Below are 21,268 nucleotides of genomic sequence, written 5' to 3'. Positions count from 1 at the left end.
TCAATTGAAAGAGTTTTAATACATACCTCACACCCATAGGGATTTAGGGATGGCACTGGTCTAAAGTCAAGGCATTATTTGCCTCATTTGTCTGCCTGTAGATACCCAATTGGAAAATCTCTAATGTCATTGGAAATACTACAGTGGAACATGGGAAACTATTTAGCCATTGAAAATTATGCTTGAGAAGTTGAAAGGAATTTTAAAATAAGCATATCCAAGTCATTCTCATCAACACTGCCTTTTTCCCTCATAAAACTGTCTTCAGTCAGCTACAGGATTGATGCTCTAGGGCTCCAGGATTGAACAGGGAGGATGAGTATGATGACCTTTAAGGTACTTTGTAATGCTGAACTAGCATCTGCAGCAGAGGGCACTATTCCAGTTATCAAGAAGCTATGCCTGGAGGCCTCCCCAAAACACTAGTGCAGTTTTATTTGGTGGTACTGCTGGATTCTTTTCAGAGGTTGCTTTTTCTTAATAACCTTAGTCATAAGCTCCTAGTGCATATATGGCTAAGACCAGGGAAGTAGAGAAGGAAAAATGTGAACAAAAGACTATGTGCTTAGCTGGTTGTGGTGGCACACACCTGTAATCCCAGCTTCTTGGGATTGTTGGAACAGGAGAACTGGAAGTTCCAGACCAGTCTCTGCAACATACCCTGCCTCAAAATAAAAAGAACTGGGGATGTAGCTCAGTGATAAAGTGCCTATGGGTTCAATCCCTGGGCAATTAAAAAAAAAAAAAAGCTAAAACTAATAACTAGGCTTATTTTTATGGAAGGAAAAAACTGTGAATGAAGCCAGTCTTTTTAAAAACTATTTTTGCAATGCTGGGAATTGAACCCAGGGCCTTGCATGTGCTAAACAAGTGCTCTACCACTGAGCTGCATCCCTAGCTCCAGTATTTTTTTTTTTTAATGTATTTTAGTTGTCGATGGGACTTTATTTATTTCTATGTGGTGCGAGGATCGAACCCAGTGCCTCACACATGCTAGGCAAGTGCTCTTCCACTGAGCTACAACCCCAGCCCTGGACTTATTTTAAAAACACTGGCTGTAATCAGGTCTCTTAGGACGTTATTATTTTTGCTGGCCTTCTGGATACTGTGGAGTCCTCATATGTCATAACACCCAAGGCCTCTGAGAACAGAGCAACCCTGCCATCTACTAAGCTGTATTAAGCCATTTGAAACCATTGATTTAAGAAACTCCAAACCCTCCTTTATCCTTTGTCTCTGCAAAGCTATCAAATTAATTCAGGTTGACCATCTATATCCCCACCTCAAATAGAGGCAGCAAATTAAAAAAAGGAAAAAAATTAGTTTCCTACCCCTTCATTTCCAATCCTGCCCCCGCCCCCAACATACACAAAGATATGCAGTTCTTTTATTTAAAGGTCTCTAGGGAGGAGAGAGGAGCCACTTTCACTGAAGCCAAGCACAGCTATCAGGAAGCAGCTGGAGCAGGGAACACATGCAATTACAGCAGACACTATTAAAATGAGATGCTCTGAAGTAGATCAGTGGGTAGACTTTTAGCTGCAAAGTCTGGGGGTCCAGCCAAGGAATGCAAGAAGCTCTTCACAAACAGGACTTTCCTTTTAGTTCTTGCAAACTGATTCCCTGAACCCCCACTGATACTTATTTCAGAAAGAGGGTATTTATAAAAGATCAATAAACTGATTGAAGACATATATGCAGATTTTCTTGCATTTCAGAACCGAAAACTTCTTGAAAAATTATAAATATAATTTCAATTTACATCATAAATTCAGAAATGATTTATCTTCATTGTGATTGATGTTCAATTGTTGGAGCTGCCATATACTTACTTAAAAACACATACAGACATTTAAAAGCAAAGGAGAAGTTCAAATTTAAAGTATTTAGAAGTGAATGATTCCAATTGATAGATCTAACTACATAAAAATAAAACTGCTTATGGAAAAATAACATTGTCAAAGACAAAGGGTCCAACATATGATAAAAGGCTAATTTCTTTTATCCCAAATTCATACTAATAAGAAAAATAACTAACAAAGGAATGGGCAAAGGACATCAACGGATAACAGGAAAAAAAAAGAGGGAGCACACAGTCTCATTCATTAAATATGTAAATAAAACAAGGAAATTTTTCACCTATAAATTTGGCCAAAAATGTTTGATAATATGTATTCTGATAAGGGTCTGTGAAAGCAGACACTGGGATAGTTAGTAAGAGTGTGAACTGATACTATCTGTATGACTAGGAATTTACACTGCACAGGAGCATTCAAAAACACAAGCTTATGGTCCATCAATAGTGACTGCTTAAATTAGGTGGTAGAGCAACCTGAGAGTGCATTCTGCAATCATGAAAGGGAGTGATGTGTCCTAAGTGTGTTAAAGTGAAAAGACCTCAAAGACCTGATATTAGCTGAGAAAAACAAGATGCAGCACAGTATGCGAGGTATATCTGCTTTTGTGTAAATAAATCTTCAAATCATATGCAACCTGCTATGCGGCGGAACATTCTTCCCAAACCAGATGCAGTGGCACATGCCCGAGATCCCAGCCACTCTGGAGGCTGAGGCAAGAGGATTGTAAGCTTGAGGCCAACCTTGACAACTTAGCAAGAACTTGTCTGAAAATAAACAAACAAAAAACAAAGAGGGCTGGGAAGTAGCTCAGTGGTAAAGTGCCCTTGGGTTTGGTCCCCATTACCAAAAAAATAATAAATAAAATAAAACAAAACAAAACAAAACAAAAACAAAAACAAAAAAGTCTTCCTGAAAGATGAAAAAAGATCTGCTAATAGTGGTTTCCATTGGGAATGGGAAAAAGCAGATATAAAAGAGACCCATTTTCATTTTATTATCTTTCTGAGCCATTTGGCTTTCCTAACCATGTGCATATTATTCTTATCACAAAAAATAATAGATATAAGGTTGCCACTTATGAATAATTTGGGATTTTTCTTCTTTAAAAAAATTAAAAATTTTAAGGAAAATCTTTTTATAATAAAAGCAATTGTGCCTTAGAATATAGTACTTTGAGGACTTTAGAGTCAAGTCTCCTGTTTTTAAATCTTGTCTCCTCTACTTAACTCTCTGTGGAGTCCTGAGAAAGTTTTAGCCTCTCCCTGACTTAGTCTCCTCATCTGTTAAATGGGGATGAAGATACTAAGTTAATATTGCTAAGGAACTGTGAAACGTGCCAAGAAATGAGAACAATGCCTGGCACACAGCAAGCACTCAACACATTTATTATCATTTTAGCTAAAACTAATGGTACAGGGGCTTCAGGGACAAAAGAGGCCTTTTCAAACAATATGCCTTTTCTTTCAAAAGATCAAAAAGAGGAAATAACTTATTCCACTGAAGTCATGCGTTTTTATAATCACTCTCTACAAAAGTAGTTTTCCCTCTGCCATTGTTCAGCGAAGAGCAGTTTCTATTTTCTGTGTGTGTTTGTGTGTGTGTGTGTATGTGCATGTGCAAATGTGTGTACAAGTGCATATACACAATAGGGTGTTTCTAAAGTTGGGGTATCCTGAATCGGACTTCCCATGGACTTCTCCAAAAAGCTCTAGAGTTGCCCTTGGTCAAAATCCGGCCTTCATAAATCCCCAGGGAAAATGTGAGTTGGCTTACTCACAGCACTCAGCGCAGGCCAGTCTCTTGAACCAGGTGGTTTAAAAGTCTAAGAAAGGGCGGGAGGGAGCAGGCAAGAGAGGCCCTAAGAGAGCCAGTGTCAAGGACAGATCTACCTTGTTCACATGCCCATCTTAGGCTGGTTCAGTTACCTATCCTTGGCAGAAAAGTAGGCAATCCACCTGCTGACTGAGAAAATGATAAACAGAGGATAAAGAAATATCAATAGGTGTTTGGTTTTGCCAAAGTGTTTTTTAACTTCTCCACACCTTAGTTTCCCCATTTAAGTATATATGTGTGTATATACATACGTGTTTTTAAAGATTAGCTTACTATTTATTGAACAAATATTTACTGAGTGCCTGCCATATGTTAGGCCCTGCTCTAGGTGTGGAGATAATGCTTTCACACTCATAGGGTTGCATGAAGATGAAATAAGTTAATGCATAGGAGGTGCCTGACATGCTCAATGATATCCACCTACACTTCTTAGTGAGAGCATGCGAGGTGGTGTATGCTTGTAATCCCTCCTAGGGAGGCCGAGGCAGGAGGATCACAAGTTTGAAGCCAACTTAGGCAACTTTGAGTGACCCTCAGCAACTTAGCAAGACCCTGTCTCAAAATAAAAATTAAAAAGGCTGGGGATGTGGCTTAGGGGTAGAGCACTCCTGGGTTCAATCCCTAGTACTGCAATAAAATAAGTAATAATTCCTGTACCTTATGGTGTCTGAGAATAACCTGGGGAGTTTAATAATGCCGACTCTTTCTGGGCAACACTAAATTTCAGTTCAGAAGGTCTAGGAGGATGGGGACTCAGAAATCTGCAGTTTTAAGAATTGCTGTAGATGACTGTGTAGTGGGTGGTTCATGAACCATGCTGTGATGAACAGAGCTCCAAAGAGAAGGAACACTGGATTTCCTTCTCGAGTTCTGTTATTCTACAAGGACCTTCTTCAGTGTGAAGTAAGAGGTGAGTGAACAAAAGTTAAAACTGAGGGCAAAGTACCCAGGAGAAAAGAATCTAACTTGTGGAGTGACTTATACTCTCACAGGTCTCAGGAACACTTTCCCAGGACAAATCCATTTCAGAGACCTAGAAGGGAACATGGGGAAAAACATAGGGCACAGGTTGTTCAAAACTGAGTCATTTGCAGCTGAACTCATACAAAGGTTGGTTTGCAAAGCTAGAGGGATGCTAGCAACTGATTCATGGTTTGAGATGTTCACCATCCTCTTTTAAAAGAAGGACCAGTCAGTGTGCAGTTGGGAACGTCAAACACTGTTCAGCAGAGAGCAACATCTCACAATGCAGCATACACAACTGCTGAGTTGTTCTGTCAACCCTAACTTGTCCTCGGTGTGGTCTTTGTGTCCATGGCAGACAGCACCAAAGGAACCAAGCACAGGCATCCTTCAATTTCCAAATGATGGAATCAGCATCAGCAACAAGCCTTTTGATGGGTAGGCTCCAGAGACAGCCTTCTCCCCCAATGCCTTTCACTGAACAGGCTGGGAAGGGTGGCATCCACAATGGCCATGAACTTCATCCTAACTGGTTATCCTGGGGACCTGGTAATAATAGGCCACAACCTCCCTGCAGTATTTTCCAGACTTTAACCTGGTCCTTATCTTTGAAATCTTGTCAAAGTTGCTGAATCAAACTGAGTTTCTGCCCCTTCAACAAAACTAGCTCGAAAGACCGCTGCTTCTATTTAAGGAAAAGTGTTTATCCAGTGTTTACCAAAATGAGATGTCTGCCCTCTATGTCTGGCAGGAAAATCTAAATCAGGGAAAAGCAGCACAGAAAAGTGGTGTGGGTGGGTGTGGAGCAAGGTGCCACGTGGGGAGACTTAAGGCGAGGTAGGGTATCAAAGCACAGGAGAGAAAAATGGAGACAGAGAAGCCATCAATGGCAATAAGTCAGAGCAGAGCTGTGACTTCAAGTCCAGAATATAACGGGGAAGCAAAGGATGGGAATGTTTTTGGAGCCACTTCCTTCTCCACTCTTCTCAGTAAGAGGGTGCTGTCTTGCATTTCTAGATCTGAATGAAAGGAAAACTCCCACTTGCTGGAGTAGAGATGACATAATTTAAAACTCACTGCCAAGGCGTCCAACAGGACTCGGAAATAACATGTTTTCTCCTCACTTCTGCATTTGAGTACTTTTTAAAATTGCCTCTAATAGCCTGGACTGACTCCCCTCCTGTTTTGTCCCCATTGGTCGGTCACCTCGTTATATGCCACAATCCACTCTGGATTCACAGGTTCCTTGCCCCCACGGCAGCATGGGAGCTTCCCATTCCATCACCCACTCAGAACGCGAGTGTCAGACTGGCTCACTCCCTTGACCTTCTCAGCAGCACTGACCTCCACCATCATGCCATTTACACAGAACAGAATCACACTGCTAAACCTGGTTACAGCCTCTACTGCCAACATCTTGATGTCCTTTCAACCTGATTCATGAATATTTCTTCTCTTTCCTGCTTGAATTTTTAATCTCCATGAAGTCGTTCTTCTTTGCTTTTTCTTAACAGCCACATTTACTATCTGTGTGACCTTGGGAAAAACAATCTCTCTATGCCTCATTTTCATCTCTGAAAGGAGAATACTAATATGATAATAATATCTGTATCTCACAGAGTTGTTGTAAGAATCATATAAGTTAATTCATGTAAAACATGTAAAAAGAAGTGCCTGGCACTCAGTAAGCACTTTATAATATTGCTGTTGTCTTAATTTTTCTTACAATTATCCTCTCTGAACCACTGCTTGGTCCTCAGTCCAGTTATGTTCGAAGATGGGGATTTGGGGAAGTAATTGGATCAAAAGGGCTCTAACCACATGAGGGATTATTCCTTTAAGGGATTCATAATTTGAATGGACTACTGGGAAATGGTAGAAAGTATATGAAGTAAGACCCAACAGAAGGGAGTGGGTCCTTGGAGTTTTGTCCTTGGGGACTATGTCTTGTCCCAGGATCCTTTGTCTTTCTCCCTCTGTCTGTCTCTGTCTGCTTCCTGGTTACTATGAACTAAGCAGCTTCCTTTTGTCAGACCCTTCCACCAAGATGTTCTGCCTTACCTCAGGTCCAAAGCAATGAAGCTGGTTACCATGGACTTAAACCTCTAAAATCTTGAGCCAGGATAAACCTTTCCTCCTTTAAGTTGTGCATACTGGGCATTTCGGTCATGGTGATGAAAAGCCAACTAACATTCCACATCTAGGTCCTAATACTTTTGAGGCAAAAATCAGGGAGACAGATTTGGAGAAAGGACTCATGATGAGGTGAGGCTGTCATGTGGGGTGTGAGTGGCAAGGAAGGGTGCAAAACAGTCATGAAAAGAAACTAAGAGAAGTGGATCAAAAGGATTCTTCCTTATCCCTTTAGATTATAAATTCATGAATGAATTCTCAGATGTTGGCTGTGTTGACCTAACTCTCTAATTTCACAGGAAGACCTGCAGCACACTAAACAATAGGGGTAGCTAATTATCAAACCCTTCCGGTAGGGTCTGGGGATCACAAATAATACATGGTAGGAGCCAACATCTTACAACAGTGAGATTTCATTAGTTCATATTTATACTTCCTTCAGCTCTTTACATATCTAGCAAGTTGAAACCCTGGTCCTGGCTTCAGAAAGAGGGTACTATCTTATACTTCCTTCAGCTCTTTACATATCTAGCAAGTTGAAACCCTGGTCCTGGCTTCAGAAAGAGGGTACTATCTTAAGAGAGACATAAAATGCTCAAAAAGATCAAAAAGAAAAAGACTATTTCCAGGTGGTAGAACCAAGACTTGATGGAGAAGACACACAGATCAAGCTACATTTTTAAACAATTCACAACTATTCGAGACCCTGACATGCCGAACAGTGGAGATGGCCACAGGACTAAGGAAACCATGTATGGGAGAGAGTTATACAGGAAACAGGAGAGGTAACCACCACAGGGAATGAGGTCACAAAAGCAACTTAAAGGTGGATAAGTTAAAATCCTCCTAAGATGCAGGCCCCAGTGTTTGTAACTGGTGACATTAAGAGTCGTGCATCTTTTTCATTCTCCAAAATTTCTGCCTTCACTTCTCTGAGACAACATTACCTTTCTCAGAAAGGTGGATCCAAGAACAGGAGGCACGTGTTTTTCCTACCTCAGGGATACTACTGCACAGTTCTGTCTGAAGTGGTTCTACTGATAGCCTCTAATGGTCTCCATTTATAATGGGAACAAGTGACGTGAGAGATGGGAGAAAGAGGCAAAAGGCTCAGGTCATACAGTGCTGTGTGCAAACCAAGTACACTATCTACAGAAGAGTGACATTTCATTATTTTCTCTGGAACCCAAAAAGTTATTTTTCTTAATTTTTTTCTTTTATTGGTATAAATTTCAAATGTACAAAAATGGATTAATTATAATCCTTGATTTTTGACACATACTCATCATTGGCCCATACAAGACCATATTTATTTACTGACTGATGTGTTTTGGTTATGTAGTTATGTTTAATATTATAATAAATGAAGATATCAACACCAGTTACAAAAATTACCGACATGAACTTACATCTACTTATGCAATCCATCCCATCCTATCTCTTTTTTACCACTTTCATTTACAAATAATTATCACATCTATTGGTATTCCTAAAAAGAAGACTGTTTCTTATTTTGTTTTTAACTTTTTTGTGAACAGATTATCATGATATATATAAGTTTTGGAGACAATTTTCACTCAATATTATATTGCTAAAATTTTCTACATAGTTCTAATTCATTCAACTTCATGTAACTACTATATAATATTGCAGGGTATGATTTATACCACAATTTATTTCTTCATTCTCCTGATGATGAGAGAATGAGTTGGATTTGTTATTCGGCTAGCTAAATTTTCCATTCTTATAAACATTTATTTGCATTTCCAGGAGCAAAATAATGTATTCCACAGACAAAAAGAAATGTTGTGTGAATTGTCTGTCCTTACACATTTGCTCTTACATTCCTTTCCCCTTTCCCTGTTTTTATGGCGAACCAAAAGTTAAAAGTAAAGCTACGATCTCTGCTTTACGCTATCCCAATTTTAGAGTCCAACATGCCTAGGTGACTTTTCATCCTATGGCAGTTCTGACTAAAAGATCAGGGATTGCCTGGTACCCTGTAGGCTTGACTAGGTCACTCTATGACCCTGCCCTTTACCTCCATAAGGAGACTAGCCCATGGATGTGAGATGATCCAGTTATTGGATTACTCATCCAGCCTCACTGAAGGAAACAATTCTTGTTCCAGGGAAGTGATAGGAGACTTCCTTTTGAATACATGCTGATGTTGAATGCAGCCCGGAACTTGTTTCTAATTCTAAGGCCAAACACTGGGATTGAGTTACATCAGAGTTGTAAACCAGGTCTCATTGTTTTGGAGAGGGGAAAGCCACCATATAAAGTCTACATTAGAAAGCAGTTGCCCTACTTCAGAAATGTTAAAGATTTCTGTCTTTTGGTTGTAATCTAAGCATCTACATACTAGAGCTGCCATTTGTCTCTTCAAAATGTCTTTGTGAAATTAAATGATTTGTGCAGCAGATGAGGCAATTGTGGGATAGATTTTAAAAATTCTCTCCTCTCAAGTTCACCATTCTCTCATCCCTCTAAGAGATTCCCAGCATCTCCTGGGAACATGTTTCCAACTCACTGAGAAATAGTCTTCATGAACTTACAGGCAGAAGCAGGGCCCAGTACCACAGGTTTAAATAAACTCTCCAGCTACATGAACACCAAACTTTAAAACCACTACTAGATTCACCCATATCAGAGGTCCCTTCTCAGAGGCTGCCTAAGAAAGAGGGAGCAGAAGGCTTGTTAGTTATTTAAATATAGATACATACTATAGTATGCATTTTAGGAATCACTTTTGAACATTTCACATAAAAAATGAGTCAACTGTTCAATTTACTTGGCATACTACAAAGCGGTACTATGCTTCATATAATTGTATATATGAGATAAATATACATATATATGTGTGTGTATATATATATATATATCACAGCCATGGTTAAGAGCAAGTTCTAGCATCAGCAAGTCCAGAGTTCAAATATCTGTTTTTTCATGACAGACTGACTTTAGGCAGTTGTTTAAACTACTATGCCTCAGTGTTCTCACTCTAAAAAGGTAAAAAGACTGCCTATTGCATAGGTCTATTTTAAGAATTAAGTGTCATAATGTTTCACTACAAGTGCACAGTAAGTGTCCATCATTATTATTAGCCTATTTATCTGTGTATTTGGGAGTATGCTGCTGAAGAGCTTCTCTAAGAATTCATGTATATGGACATCAGAGACTTGCTTTTTTTTTTTTTTTTTTTTTTTTTTTAAAGTAAGTCTTAAGACGGTGAAGTGTTTATTAAATGACCAAACTAAAACAGTGGTAAGCTTATAACTGGTCACCTGGCTTCTGTCAATAATGGCTAGAAATGGCTTACTATGTGCATACATTTAATCTTCGCGTCAAGTCTGTGAAATAGGTGCAATAGTTCTCCCATTTTACAGATGAGGGAAGGAGAGCACATGTAACTTGCTCAAGGTCACACAGCTCATAAATGGTAAAGCTTGGAAGGGAATTGCCACAATAACAAATGCTTCAAAATATGCCTTAAACAAGAAGAAAACAAGCCTGTGTGGGACTTTAAGGGTTAAGGATATTTTGTTCCCTTATGTTTGCTTTCTCACTTTTGCAAAGGGCATGCTAAAACCTTTGAAGCCAGGTGCAATGGTGCATGCCTGTAATCCTAGTGGCTCAAGAGGCTGAGGTGGGAGAATCTCAAGTTCAAAGCCAGCCTCAGCAACGTAGGCCCTAGGTAACTTAGTGAGACCCTGTCTCAAAGTAAAATAAAATTTAAAAAAGGGTTGGGGTATGGCTCAGTGACTAAGCACCCCTGGGTTCAATCCCCTGAGAGAGAGAGAGAGAGAGAGAAAGAGAGAGAGAGAAAGAGAGAGAGAGAGAGAGAGAAACAGAGACAGAGAGAGACAGAGACAGAGAGAGACAGAGACAGAGAGACAGAGAAGGAAAGAAAGTACGTTTACAACCAATCTGCAACAAGGGTCTCAACAAGATTACCCCTACCCTACTCTGCTCTGCATCCCCAACGATGGAGCACACAATTAGTGAGCAAAGACCACACCAGCAAGGAGCCTGCTCTTTGTCAACACAGGATCCCTTAGGGCTGAGTCATTCATACTTTCATCAAAGACACTGGGACTAAATCTTCATTCTCAGGCAAAAAGTTAACACAGCAAAAATATAAGAAGTATTGCCATATTATAGCATCAAACAGGGGTTTGTCATGGTGTGGTCTGAGGACCACCTGCATCAGTATCACGGGACTATTTATTAAAAATGCAGATTCCTGACTCATACTCCAGATCTGATGACTGAAAATTCCTTCAAGTCAGCACCATCATCCAGATTGTTACAAATGGCCCAGGTGATCTTCATGTACAGGAAAGTTGGGAGAATCATTCCAAAACAGGTTTCCAATATGTCACTACAAATTGTGGTCAGCTGTTATACCCTGTCTCTTGCCTGAAACCCTCATCATTTCTCACCCACAATTACTGAAACTGCCTTGCACTGTGCCCAGCTGCTGGGTGGTTCTCAGCACTTTTTGTCTTCTACACTGCTCCAGAGAATAAATCTCATTAGATAATTCTCTTGTTAAAATCCTTCAATGGGCTTGCGTGTCCTTAAGACAAAGTCCAAACTCCTTAGCATGATCCACAAGCCCTTTAATGAGCTTTTCAGCTTGCTCCTGCCATACTTCTGGCCAGCAAAACCATTTCCTGAGGGTAACACCAGTTCCTAGCTGCCCAGTTGAACACACACTCTTGTAACAATATTATTTCCTTTCTCTCTGGACTTGGCTAACTATACTAACCTGCTCATCACCATTCAGTTCAGCCTTGACCTTCAGTTCCTTCAGGAATGGATTAGTGCCCCTCCTTTATGCACTGACCTCGCCCAGAATTTAACTAGCATTTAAATTCTTGGACGGTAATTGCTGGTTTGCCTTAATACATGTTCATCATTATATCCCAGGTGACTAATGCAGGATGTAGCACAGAATAGGTGCTGTTGCCTTCAAAGATTTCACAGCATTAAAGGTTCTTCTGCCCTTGGCAATCAGTGATGTCTCCTGGAAGGGGCCTTGGCCAAGTTACCTTCTTCCTTCTCCTGCTTTCCCGTTAGTTAAGTTGAGCTGACAGACTGATATTATCTACAATAAATTAGGATCAAAATATTTCCTCCATTCCTACCCCCATCCCATATGTTCAAATCTCTTAAAACTCAAGTTTTCAGCCCAGGATACTATCATCTACAAAACAAGCAGACTGAGAAGACCTCTGTCTTCCCATCACTGAACCCCTGAGCCAAGCACAGTGCTATAGACTCAGAAGAATTATTTAAAGAGTGAGGGAAGAAAGGTTCTGAAAGGACTCACAGGTATGATCGTGGAAATCGCTTCACCAACTTTTGAGAAATCACAAAGAAAGAGGTGGCAGGTTGGAAATGGACAAAAAAAAAATATGCAGGGTACTACACAGCAAAAATAAATTCTGAAAATCACTAATTGCTATGTGTGATGTTGATCACCAGAGAAGTGTAGAAAAAGTCCCTTAATAAGGCAAGAAGGAGGCAGCAGGAGTTCACTGAGAGCCATATACGAAAAACAATTCTCACATCCTCTTCTGACAGTTATGATTGCCATGTAACTCATATATCTGGAATTCAGTAGACATTTAATACAAACATTTAGGATACTCTTACAAACAAGGCTGACATGTGCACAGTTCAGTACCCAAAGGATGCTGACTAATGGACTGCCTGTCACCCTCGAGGGAAATCGCTAGTAATGTGTTGCCCGGCTCTGTGCTTGCCCTTATCCCATTTAACATGCTTAATTAATGACGTGAAAGAAAATGTGGAAAGCATGGTACTGACAGCAGACTACAGATTACACAAACCTTGAAGGGATAATGAATATGACAGATGACAGAGTCAGATAACAATGCTACTAGCCACTGTGCACTCAGAGTCTCCTCTGTCCAGAACGCTATACCTGCTATTTCCTTTCATTCTTCCTCCCAAAGACATACAGGGTAAAGATGAGGTTTTGAGGGGTGATGGGATTCATCCCAAGCCACAGAGCTAGTCAACAGCAAAACTGACTCATTCAACAGGACAGTTGTTTCTTCCCAAAGAACGTTCTTCTTTGCCCTCTCTGCTTGGTTCCTTGTGATCAAATGTCACAAAGATCTAAGAACTGGAAGCTAAGATGATAACATTCAAGTTGGTTCACTGCAAGTCAGTGCTGAGACTTCCATGCACTAAGCAGCCCCATAGGAAAGGGACATGGAGAAACGCAGTTCCAGTGCTCAGGATCCTGCAGAAGGTGCTGAGCTACACCAACAATGAGGCTACAGGAGCACAATGCAGAGGGGTCACCTAGAACACACAGGAGGAGGAAATACTCTTGGCTCACATGTCAGGAAGAGGGCAAAGGGGCATATCATGAGACAGAGTCATTGAGATGGGCCTGGGGCACCGGACAGAAAGGACCAAGTGTTGGGGTGTGGAAGGGAGTTGACCTCAGGTGAAAGGGATAGGATAAACCAAAACATGGAGGAAGGAAACTATGGGGCAGGAATGGAGCAGAGTCACTTGTCTGGATGGAGTTCTGTGATCAGATGAGAGGATGAAGTCCAAAGAGTGAGAAAGTCGAAAAATGTGAGACCTCTGCAATGGCCATGGTGGGTAGGGAACATGTCACTGTGGAGGCCAGAGGGGGCCAGGGTGAGTTTCGAGGGGTGAACCAAGTGGCGTTTTATGAAGAAACTGTGACAGCAATGTCTGGAGGAGATGCTGGAGGCTGGACGGCAATTCAGGTGACCATGAGAGTTAGCAGACAGGTCACATGGCAAGTGGGAAGGAGACCTGACTCTGCAGTTCATTTCCACATAGCTTGTAGGTTCCCAAAATTAACTGTATAGGTTCAAAAGCTTGCAGAACTCCAGGCAAACGAAAGAATTTAAAACAGGAAATGTATAAACGCAAGTTAAACATTAAAAATGCCTTTATCTTAGGCTACACACTTGGGTGCAGTGCTACCCACATAAAAGAATAATCAAATGGAAAAACATGTTTTCCACACAACAAAGAGCAGAAAAACCAACAAAGAAGGAATTATATCAATCAAATGAAAATAAAAACTCTTCTTCATAGGGCCTAAAGAACTTCTAAAAAAAAATGAATAATCTGATCCTCCAAGATGTAGGTTGGATTTTCCCTTGCGTAATCTTTAATGCAATATTTTTTTTTTTTTTGCAAGCACAACTATCAATAAAGTCAGACAGATAAGCTGGGTAAATTCTGGCAATTCTGACATCTGTTCAGAATGTGAGAATAAAAACAAATGGAGAAATGGAAGGCCTAGTGTGCCTTACTTTAATTCTGACATGTGCTCCAAGAACTAAGTGAGAGTGGGAAAGGTTAACTGCCATGACAAGGAAATGTTTCCAGGGAAAGGCCTGGCCACACAACTGGGCGGTTTCTGGACTAGGGACAGGCTCAGGAAAGCAGGTGCAAGGCAGGTGGGGCAGCTCCTGCACTCTTGCCCCCGGACCTGTTCAAAGTCCAGCAGGCCCAACAACTTCCTGGAGGGGACCTGCACCTGGGATGCTGTGCTCCCACTTCAGCGCCCCTTCAGGAGCTGGGGAGCCAGCCAAAGAGAGATGGGGTATTTCACCTTCAATAATGGGCACCACCATTTCACCTCATACCACTGTCAACTGAAAATTATTCCAACTCTCAAGTCTCCAGAAAAAATGTTTTGAATGTTCCCTTCCACCTAGTCCCCTCCCCAAAGCTCTCTATTTGTCCTAATGTGGTTGACAGCACTTAAAAAGAATGGATTGTACTCACGATTCCACTGTTCTCTGCACACAGCCTGTGTTCTGCATTTCTATAGGCCTGTTTAATGGAACCTTCTCCAGGATCTCAACTCCCAGGGAAGTTTGGCACCCTGCACATGTTCCCAGGCCAACCCTTTGCTTGCTCAGCCACTTGGCCCCACCCCCTGTGCAAGTTAACTTTTAAATTCAAGTGTACTCAATGTTCTCTCCTTTCTGCTCTCCTCCTCTCCCCACACCACAATGTTCGATGAGAAACCAAAATGGAATAGCAAAGCAAAGCAGAGTCTTGTAAGCTAATTAAGGTCACTCTCCTTAGAACCACTGGAGAGTGTTCACACAGCAGTAAAAAGGAGATTAAGTAGGCTTTGGAAATGCTAGTTTCAAAATATCCCCAAACAGGTAAATAAACATGCGATCAATTTCTTTACTGTAGATTTACAAACACCCTGGTGAGATGAAATCAGCAAGGTTCAAAAGTGACAAGTCCTCTAGAGTTGGATTTCAATTCCACCTTGGCATACACAGCTGCAAAAATATCTTCTAGGTTCCGCCATGTTCATTGACTCACAGGCATCTCTTGAGGACCTACTAAGTGCGGGGTGCAGTGCTAACTGAGGGGAACACAAAGGCAAAGACGACATGACTCCGGGGCTTTAAAACTTTACCCTGTGTTCCACCATACTTTTAGGGGCACATGAAAAGAAAATTATTCTTAAAGGAAATGATAAAACACACATTTCCATGTAGTGGTTACCCCTGGTGGAAACAGAATGGATTCTGAGCGCACGAGCAGCTTTGGTGGTGGCAACGCTTAAAATGCAGGGCCAGCTCACAAGTACCTGCTGCATGAGTGTGCCATCTGGCCTACACAGGTGTCACATGCATGCTTTTTATGCATCACATTATGTGTAATATTCTTTTTTTTACAAAAAAATGGAAGCAATAAAAGTGCATTTAAAACACAAGATAATAAATGGTTGAGAGAGAGAAAGGAAACAGTCCTTGTTACAGAGAAGTTCACTTCCTGGTAGAGAGCCATCTAAACACTAATTATAAATGTAACATAGAGACCATAATTTAATTAGAAAAAAAACCTCTAAGGGCATACATAGTATTTTAGTTAACAACAATGGCATGTCAAGGTCAATCCTCAAGTGTCTCTGCACCTAAAGATCTGGTTTTGCTCTTAATGTCAATATTACATCACGCTCCCTGGGGCCTTCACAGACCATGGTCCTCCTCTTTCCTCTCATGGGACCCTGTACCTCCCCCAGAAACATATCACACATATACAGGGGTCCTGATTTACTGTTTTATTCTACTGCCTGGCTTATCAATACATACTTGTGGGGAAAAAAAGTAGTAGTATTACTGGGTTCAGTTCTGTTGAATGGTGGCTGAGACTGATGACTAAAGGAAGGGTGGAAATGCTAAACTGGAGAATCCCAGCCAGACCTTAAGAATGACCCAGCTTTGCCTAGGCAAAGCCCTTTACCATCCCTCTTCTCTGGGCTTGGCAGTACCAGATGAGGGCACTATCTGTAGATCCTAGACCATCACCTGTGAACTAGTGCTGCTAAGCCTGGCTTGGATCCCTCACTCCCTCCACGAATGAAGAGGAGAGAAGCAGTGTGTGTCATGTAGTAGCCTCGTATCAGGTGTAGGCATAGTCTCTCTCTCTCTCTCAAGAACTTCAGCAGAAATCAGATCTTCCTGGCAGAGGTCTGCAGAGCCTGCCTATCCCAGCTTCAGAGGTGAGCACAAGGAGCTCAAAGACTCAGGAAGATCCAGTTTCCCTGAACAATGTTACTGCTACACAAGACAAGGGAGCATCCCTTCATCTGAAACTGCCACAAAGTCCCCCAGTGAAAGACAGGACTCAGCAAATAGAATTATAAATAGAGACTTCAAAAAGCCCCCTGGAGGTCAACAAAAGGATATGACCCAAAATTCATGACAGCAGCACCAAGTACCTAACAAACACTTAACAAATTGTGCACCGCCTCAACATGCAGATGCATGACCAGTTACAATGGAAAAGAAAGTGGGTCATTTATTCTGGTCACAGACCAGGAGAATATAAATATAAGATCATCACTTCAGTGGAGATGCCACTAAGGATTTAATTTTGCCTTGAAACATTAGGAAAGAAGGCTTATTCTAACTATATCATCTGAGTGATATTGCATATGAAATTATACTCAGTGAAATACATTCAGCATGTGTGGACTATCATTGATTCCAAGTTCCCAACCTCTAGAAGCTTCATTTTAAACCATATCCTAAAAATGTATATGCCTCCCCTTTCCCATTCAAGTGAGTTGGTATCATCCTTCTTGTACATGCCATGTTCTTTCCAGGGCAAACAGATGGAAAGAAGAGAATGTGCCAGAAAGAAGAAGTGGGAAATGAAAATGACATTAAAATAAAAATAAAGCTGCAAAATGTAATCTAGGTCAACTCTTCATGTACTGTAAAAGCAGCACCAGCAGGCTCTGCACATGTGGCATTGGTCTTATTTTTTTTGGCTCAGATGTCACACAGGATTAGTGCAAAAGGAAAAATCCCAGCATGGGGCCTATTTTTAAACAGATTAATCAATCATTTCCCATCTCTTCCTCTCCCATCATTCCCCAAACCTTCAACTCAATGAAATTAATTTTTTTTAAAAATACATCATTGACTGCACTCTGAACGGAAATTCTTTCAGAAAAGGAAGTGAGCTTAAAAATTTGAACCTAGATTTTAATTGTTACATTTCTAATTCATTATAAGTAGTAACGAATTAGTCTGTGGCCTAGCTTCTTTTATCCTACATCTCCACTGCAGTGTCTTCCATGTCCATTGTGTTAGTGGCAACAAAAGTAAGTGATAAACATTTTATCTCACACACACACACACACAAACACACACACACATTTAGCAAAATAAAGCTGCACATTTGAAAAGGAGAAAATTAATATGAATATTTCATTTTCTATGAGCTACATTCTTGTGCACATTGAATTCCATAATTCCATTCAAAATGCCAAGTACATATAGGTTCTTAGTAACTTTTTGATATAAAATATAAAACTTGAAAAAAATCAAGTTAAATAACTGTTCTGGCTATTAGCTAAAACCTACACTGACCTCTGTGCATTGTCACAAGGATGACGATGATGCTTAGAGCAACCATGATACAACAGCAGCTAAAATGTATATCCTGTGCTGCAGATTAGGTCATTGAATTTTTCAAAGCAGTCTTATCTGATAGGTACTATTTTTATCTGCACTATACAGATGAGGGAACAATTTTAGAGAGGAGAGACAGACATTTTGAGGTAGGATAAAAATTCCACACTATCCGGGTTTTCAGAGACATGAAGGACAAGAAGATTCATCAGAAACTTTGAGAAGAGATATGGGCTTTAGACTACAAGTGAGGTGAAAACTCTGAGGAAATGTCATGGACATTGTTTCCAGTTCTTTAAAACCATGATATCTACAGAACTGACCATGTACCCATGTTTGTCCATTACACTTTAACTACAATGAAGTTTATATTTATAAAATATTAAAGCAATGACCTAAATCTTGGCCCCTGTGACAAAATCAGGAACAAAGTTGTCATCGGTACAGTCACATTTTCAAAGGGTGGTATCTTTCCATCACTTGGAATAATGAACACTAAGCCATGACTAACTGTTGGAAAAGATGACATTGAACAGTTTCTCCTTTGCTTGGACGGACATGAGCATAGAAAAAAGAAAAAATTTACTGCCTAGCATAATGTTTTGTGCACACTGTTTTACATGATTAAAAGCGAATTTCTTATATCTTTCTAGTCAGTGTTCTGATTTTTGTTTGGAGGTGCTAGATGCTGGTTATTTCCTATAGACTATGTAAAAAAAACAATTTTATACAATTTTAAGTTTATCAAACTAGAGTTGAAGTTACCATACGCAGAGTCTTTCTTGTGTTTCTACTAATATAATTTTAACAGCACAGGCATTAATCATTTGCCCAAAAGATGAAAAGCCCTTTAAGATGATGCATATGTTTTACAACATTGGGAAACCAATCCTTACACTCTTGGAATGTACAGAAAAGTGGAAATGATAAAGCAAATGAATTAATATAAGTAAAAATCTTCCCCATCCCCATTCTGTAGGTACGAAGAGCTTCAGAATTTCTACTGGAGGCCATGTGAGCAAAGTAAATTAAAACAGGTCAGAGAGATGTGCTCTGAATAATTTTCAGGGTGAGCCAGCGGACATAGCATTCCTTTTTGTAATCACATGAGCAGGTCCTCTCTTGATAATAAATACATCACGTCCCAGCCTACACAGAGGCCCACTGCAAACTGTGTGCAGTGCCAATTAGCATTAATTATAGCTGTGCTTGTCTTTTCCCCCAAACACACAACTGGGAAGGCCATGATTGGTATTTACAAATGCAACATGCAATGTTCCAGGGTGAGAAGAGCATTCTAAAATATAACCGTCCACATGGTCAGTGTGTGTGTGTGCATGCGCATGCATGTGTGCATGTGAAATGACATAAACAGACTCACAAACTACCAGGAGTATCTAAAACAATACATGTGTATATTTTGAAAAGTTTAGTTATTGGCCATGTATTCAGAATATCTAAAAGGTGGAGGTGAAAATTTGTTTTTAGTATACATTTTTAGCCTACTATAACTAACTTTACACACACACACACACACACACACACACACACACAGAGAATATCCTCAATGATCCCATGTAATTATTTACTTACTGTGACTAATACTACTTACTTAGAAGGTAAGCTCCGTAGACTTTCATGGCAAACACTGCCTCTGCAAACAGCCTCCCACCACAGGCTGGGGTATGTCTTTTGCAGAAATACAGTGTGTGCTGCTCATCTCTCCATAGAGTACAGTCTCAGAGTGGGGTATCCATGGAGACCGAGCCTCCTGCATGTGCAGGGCAAGGAAGTTACTCTGCTGGGCACCATAGCAACAGGAGGCAGAGGGAGAGTGGACCTATCAGGGAAAAGCACAGGGCCTTCTCCCTGGTGACTGCAGCATTTCAAATGAAACCATTGCCCTCATGAATGGACACAAAAGCATCTGAAGAAATACCAAACTGTCAAATAGAAGCAAATGCCTACACAACAGTCAACACTAATCCTTTGACAATATTGGAACAAAACAATTTTTCCATATTATAATATCACCATGAGCAAGTAAGATATTACATAAAAACCCCACACCTCCCTAAATTTAATGGCAAGCATGTGACATTTTGAGGAAAATACTTGTGTACTTCATGAATTCCAGCTATTTAAATATGCAAGGCACTTCACAGCACTGCCTGGAAGAGAGGAACAGGACAGATCTGTTGTTCTGAGGAGAGAAAATGGAGTCCGGGGCTCTCTGGGACATTAGTAGGCGTCTTACTTCCAATAGGAGCTCTCTCAAAGTAAACATATGTATTTATATACTTATTTAGCTTCCGCCAAAGCCCTCCATCATATCAGAATAATTCTTACCAATGAGGCACCAGAGGTAAAATAGAACCCACACAGGTGGGGCAGTAAGTGATCATCCCAATGCCTTAAAGGTGTGCCATTTGTAAACTTTCCTCTTTTCTCCTTTTACAACAACAGTGAATGTGATTATTCATGGAGACTAGACTGTAGAACAGGCCAGTTCTGTCACTATAAACAGTCCCCTGTCAAATGCTGAGACTGATTATTTGCCAAGACAGAGGATGTCTATTTTTTACCCTCAGTGTTGAGTAGTATTTAAATGGTGCATACACACTGATATATAACCAATATCCTTTATGAATACTACAGCAATGGAAAAAAGCTAGGTATTAGTTATTTTCCATATTAAAGAAAAAGAGAAAACATTTCCTTATATTACAGATTCACTCTCCATCCCACTAACCCTTCCCCCAACTGCTTCTCCCTACCTCTATGTCTAAATATAAGATGAGTACTTCTCCTTGCACAATTACCTCTCAGAAAAGAAGAAATCCCCTTATATTAGAGTCTTTTCAAAGCCTCTTATTTTAGGGCTGTTTCATAATTACCTTCTTTGAACAAAAAGTGCCATTCAAAAAAGACACGTCAGTCTGAACTGGCTTCCGTCTGTGGTACTTTTGGCTGCCTTCAGAGGTCAACCAACGGGATTGTTTCAAGTGAAAGAGACAGAGAAATTCAAAAGCAGATTTTCTAATTATTCCTAAGGTATGGCTTCTCCATGCTTTTAAAGATTCATTTAAATGGTAACACAGTCAATAGTTAAGCTGTAGAGATCACAAAACCCTACATCCCTTGCTATCTGAACTTGGGAACTGAATAGCTCTGGAGAGAGAAAGATAATTATCTACATCTACAGGATAACAGAAAAGCCAGCTGTCCCAGGCTATGCAGTGGATGTAGTGACAGCCTGCTGGCTGTTCACTAATGTCTACTTCTACTCTCCACCTCTTCTACAAAAACAGGTGCCCATCTGACTAGGATGTCCTGGGATATAATTAGAAACGACATGTGGCACTTCATCCTGACCTTAAAATGACCAGAGTGTCCCCTGGTCCCTCTCCCCTCCTTTCTGCTAGGCAGATGAGAGCCACTCTGGTCCCAGAAGCAGTAGCCTAGTGCTAAGGAGGCATAGCTGCCTATCAGCCTGAA

General features: G+C 40.5%; 1 protein-coding gene across 7 annotated transcripts in view; it reads right to left on the bottom strand.

The window, feature by feature from the left end:
- The window catches only part of Sybu (syntabulin), a 109,128-nt gene that overhangs the window by 17,201 nt on the left and 70,659 nt on the right, over positions 1-21,268 (bottom strand). The window contains exon 1 of one of the 7 annotated variants that reach the window (XM_047562127.1): positions 19,383-19,502. The exons of the other annotated variants lie outside the window; for them this stretch is intronic. Within the exon in view, the coding sequence (XP_047418083.1) occupies positions 19,383-19,410 (28 nt within the window). The 5' untranslated portion in view covers positions 19,411-19,502. Of the gene's footprint in view, positions 1-19,382; positions 19,503-21,268 lie in introns of those variants that run through there. 7 annotated transcript variants of the gene reach the window in all.

This window comes from Sciurus carolinensis, chromosome 1, assembly GCF_902686445.1.
Source record: "Sciurus carolinensis chromosome 1, mSciCar1.2, whole genome shotgun sequence".
Taxonomy (NCBI): Eukaryota; Metazoa; Chordata; class Mammalia; order Rodentia; family Sciuridae; genus Sciurus; species Sciurus carolinensis.
Note: the sequence above shows the minus strand (reverse complement) of the source record. Positions and strands in the feature narration are given on the sequence as shown.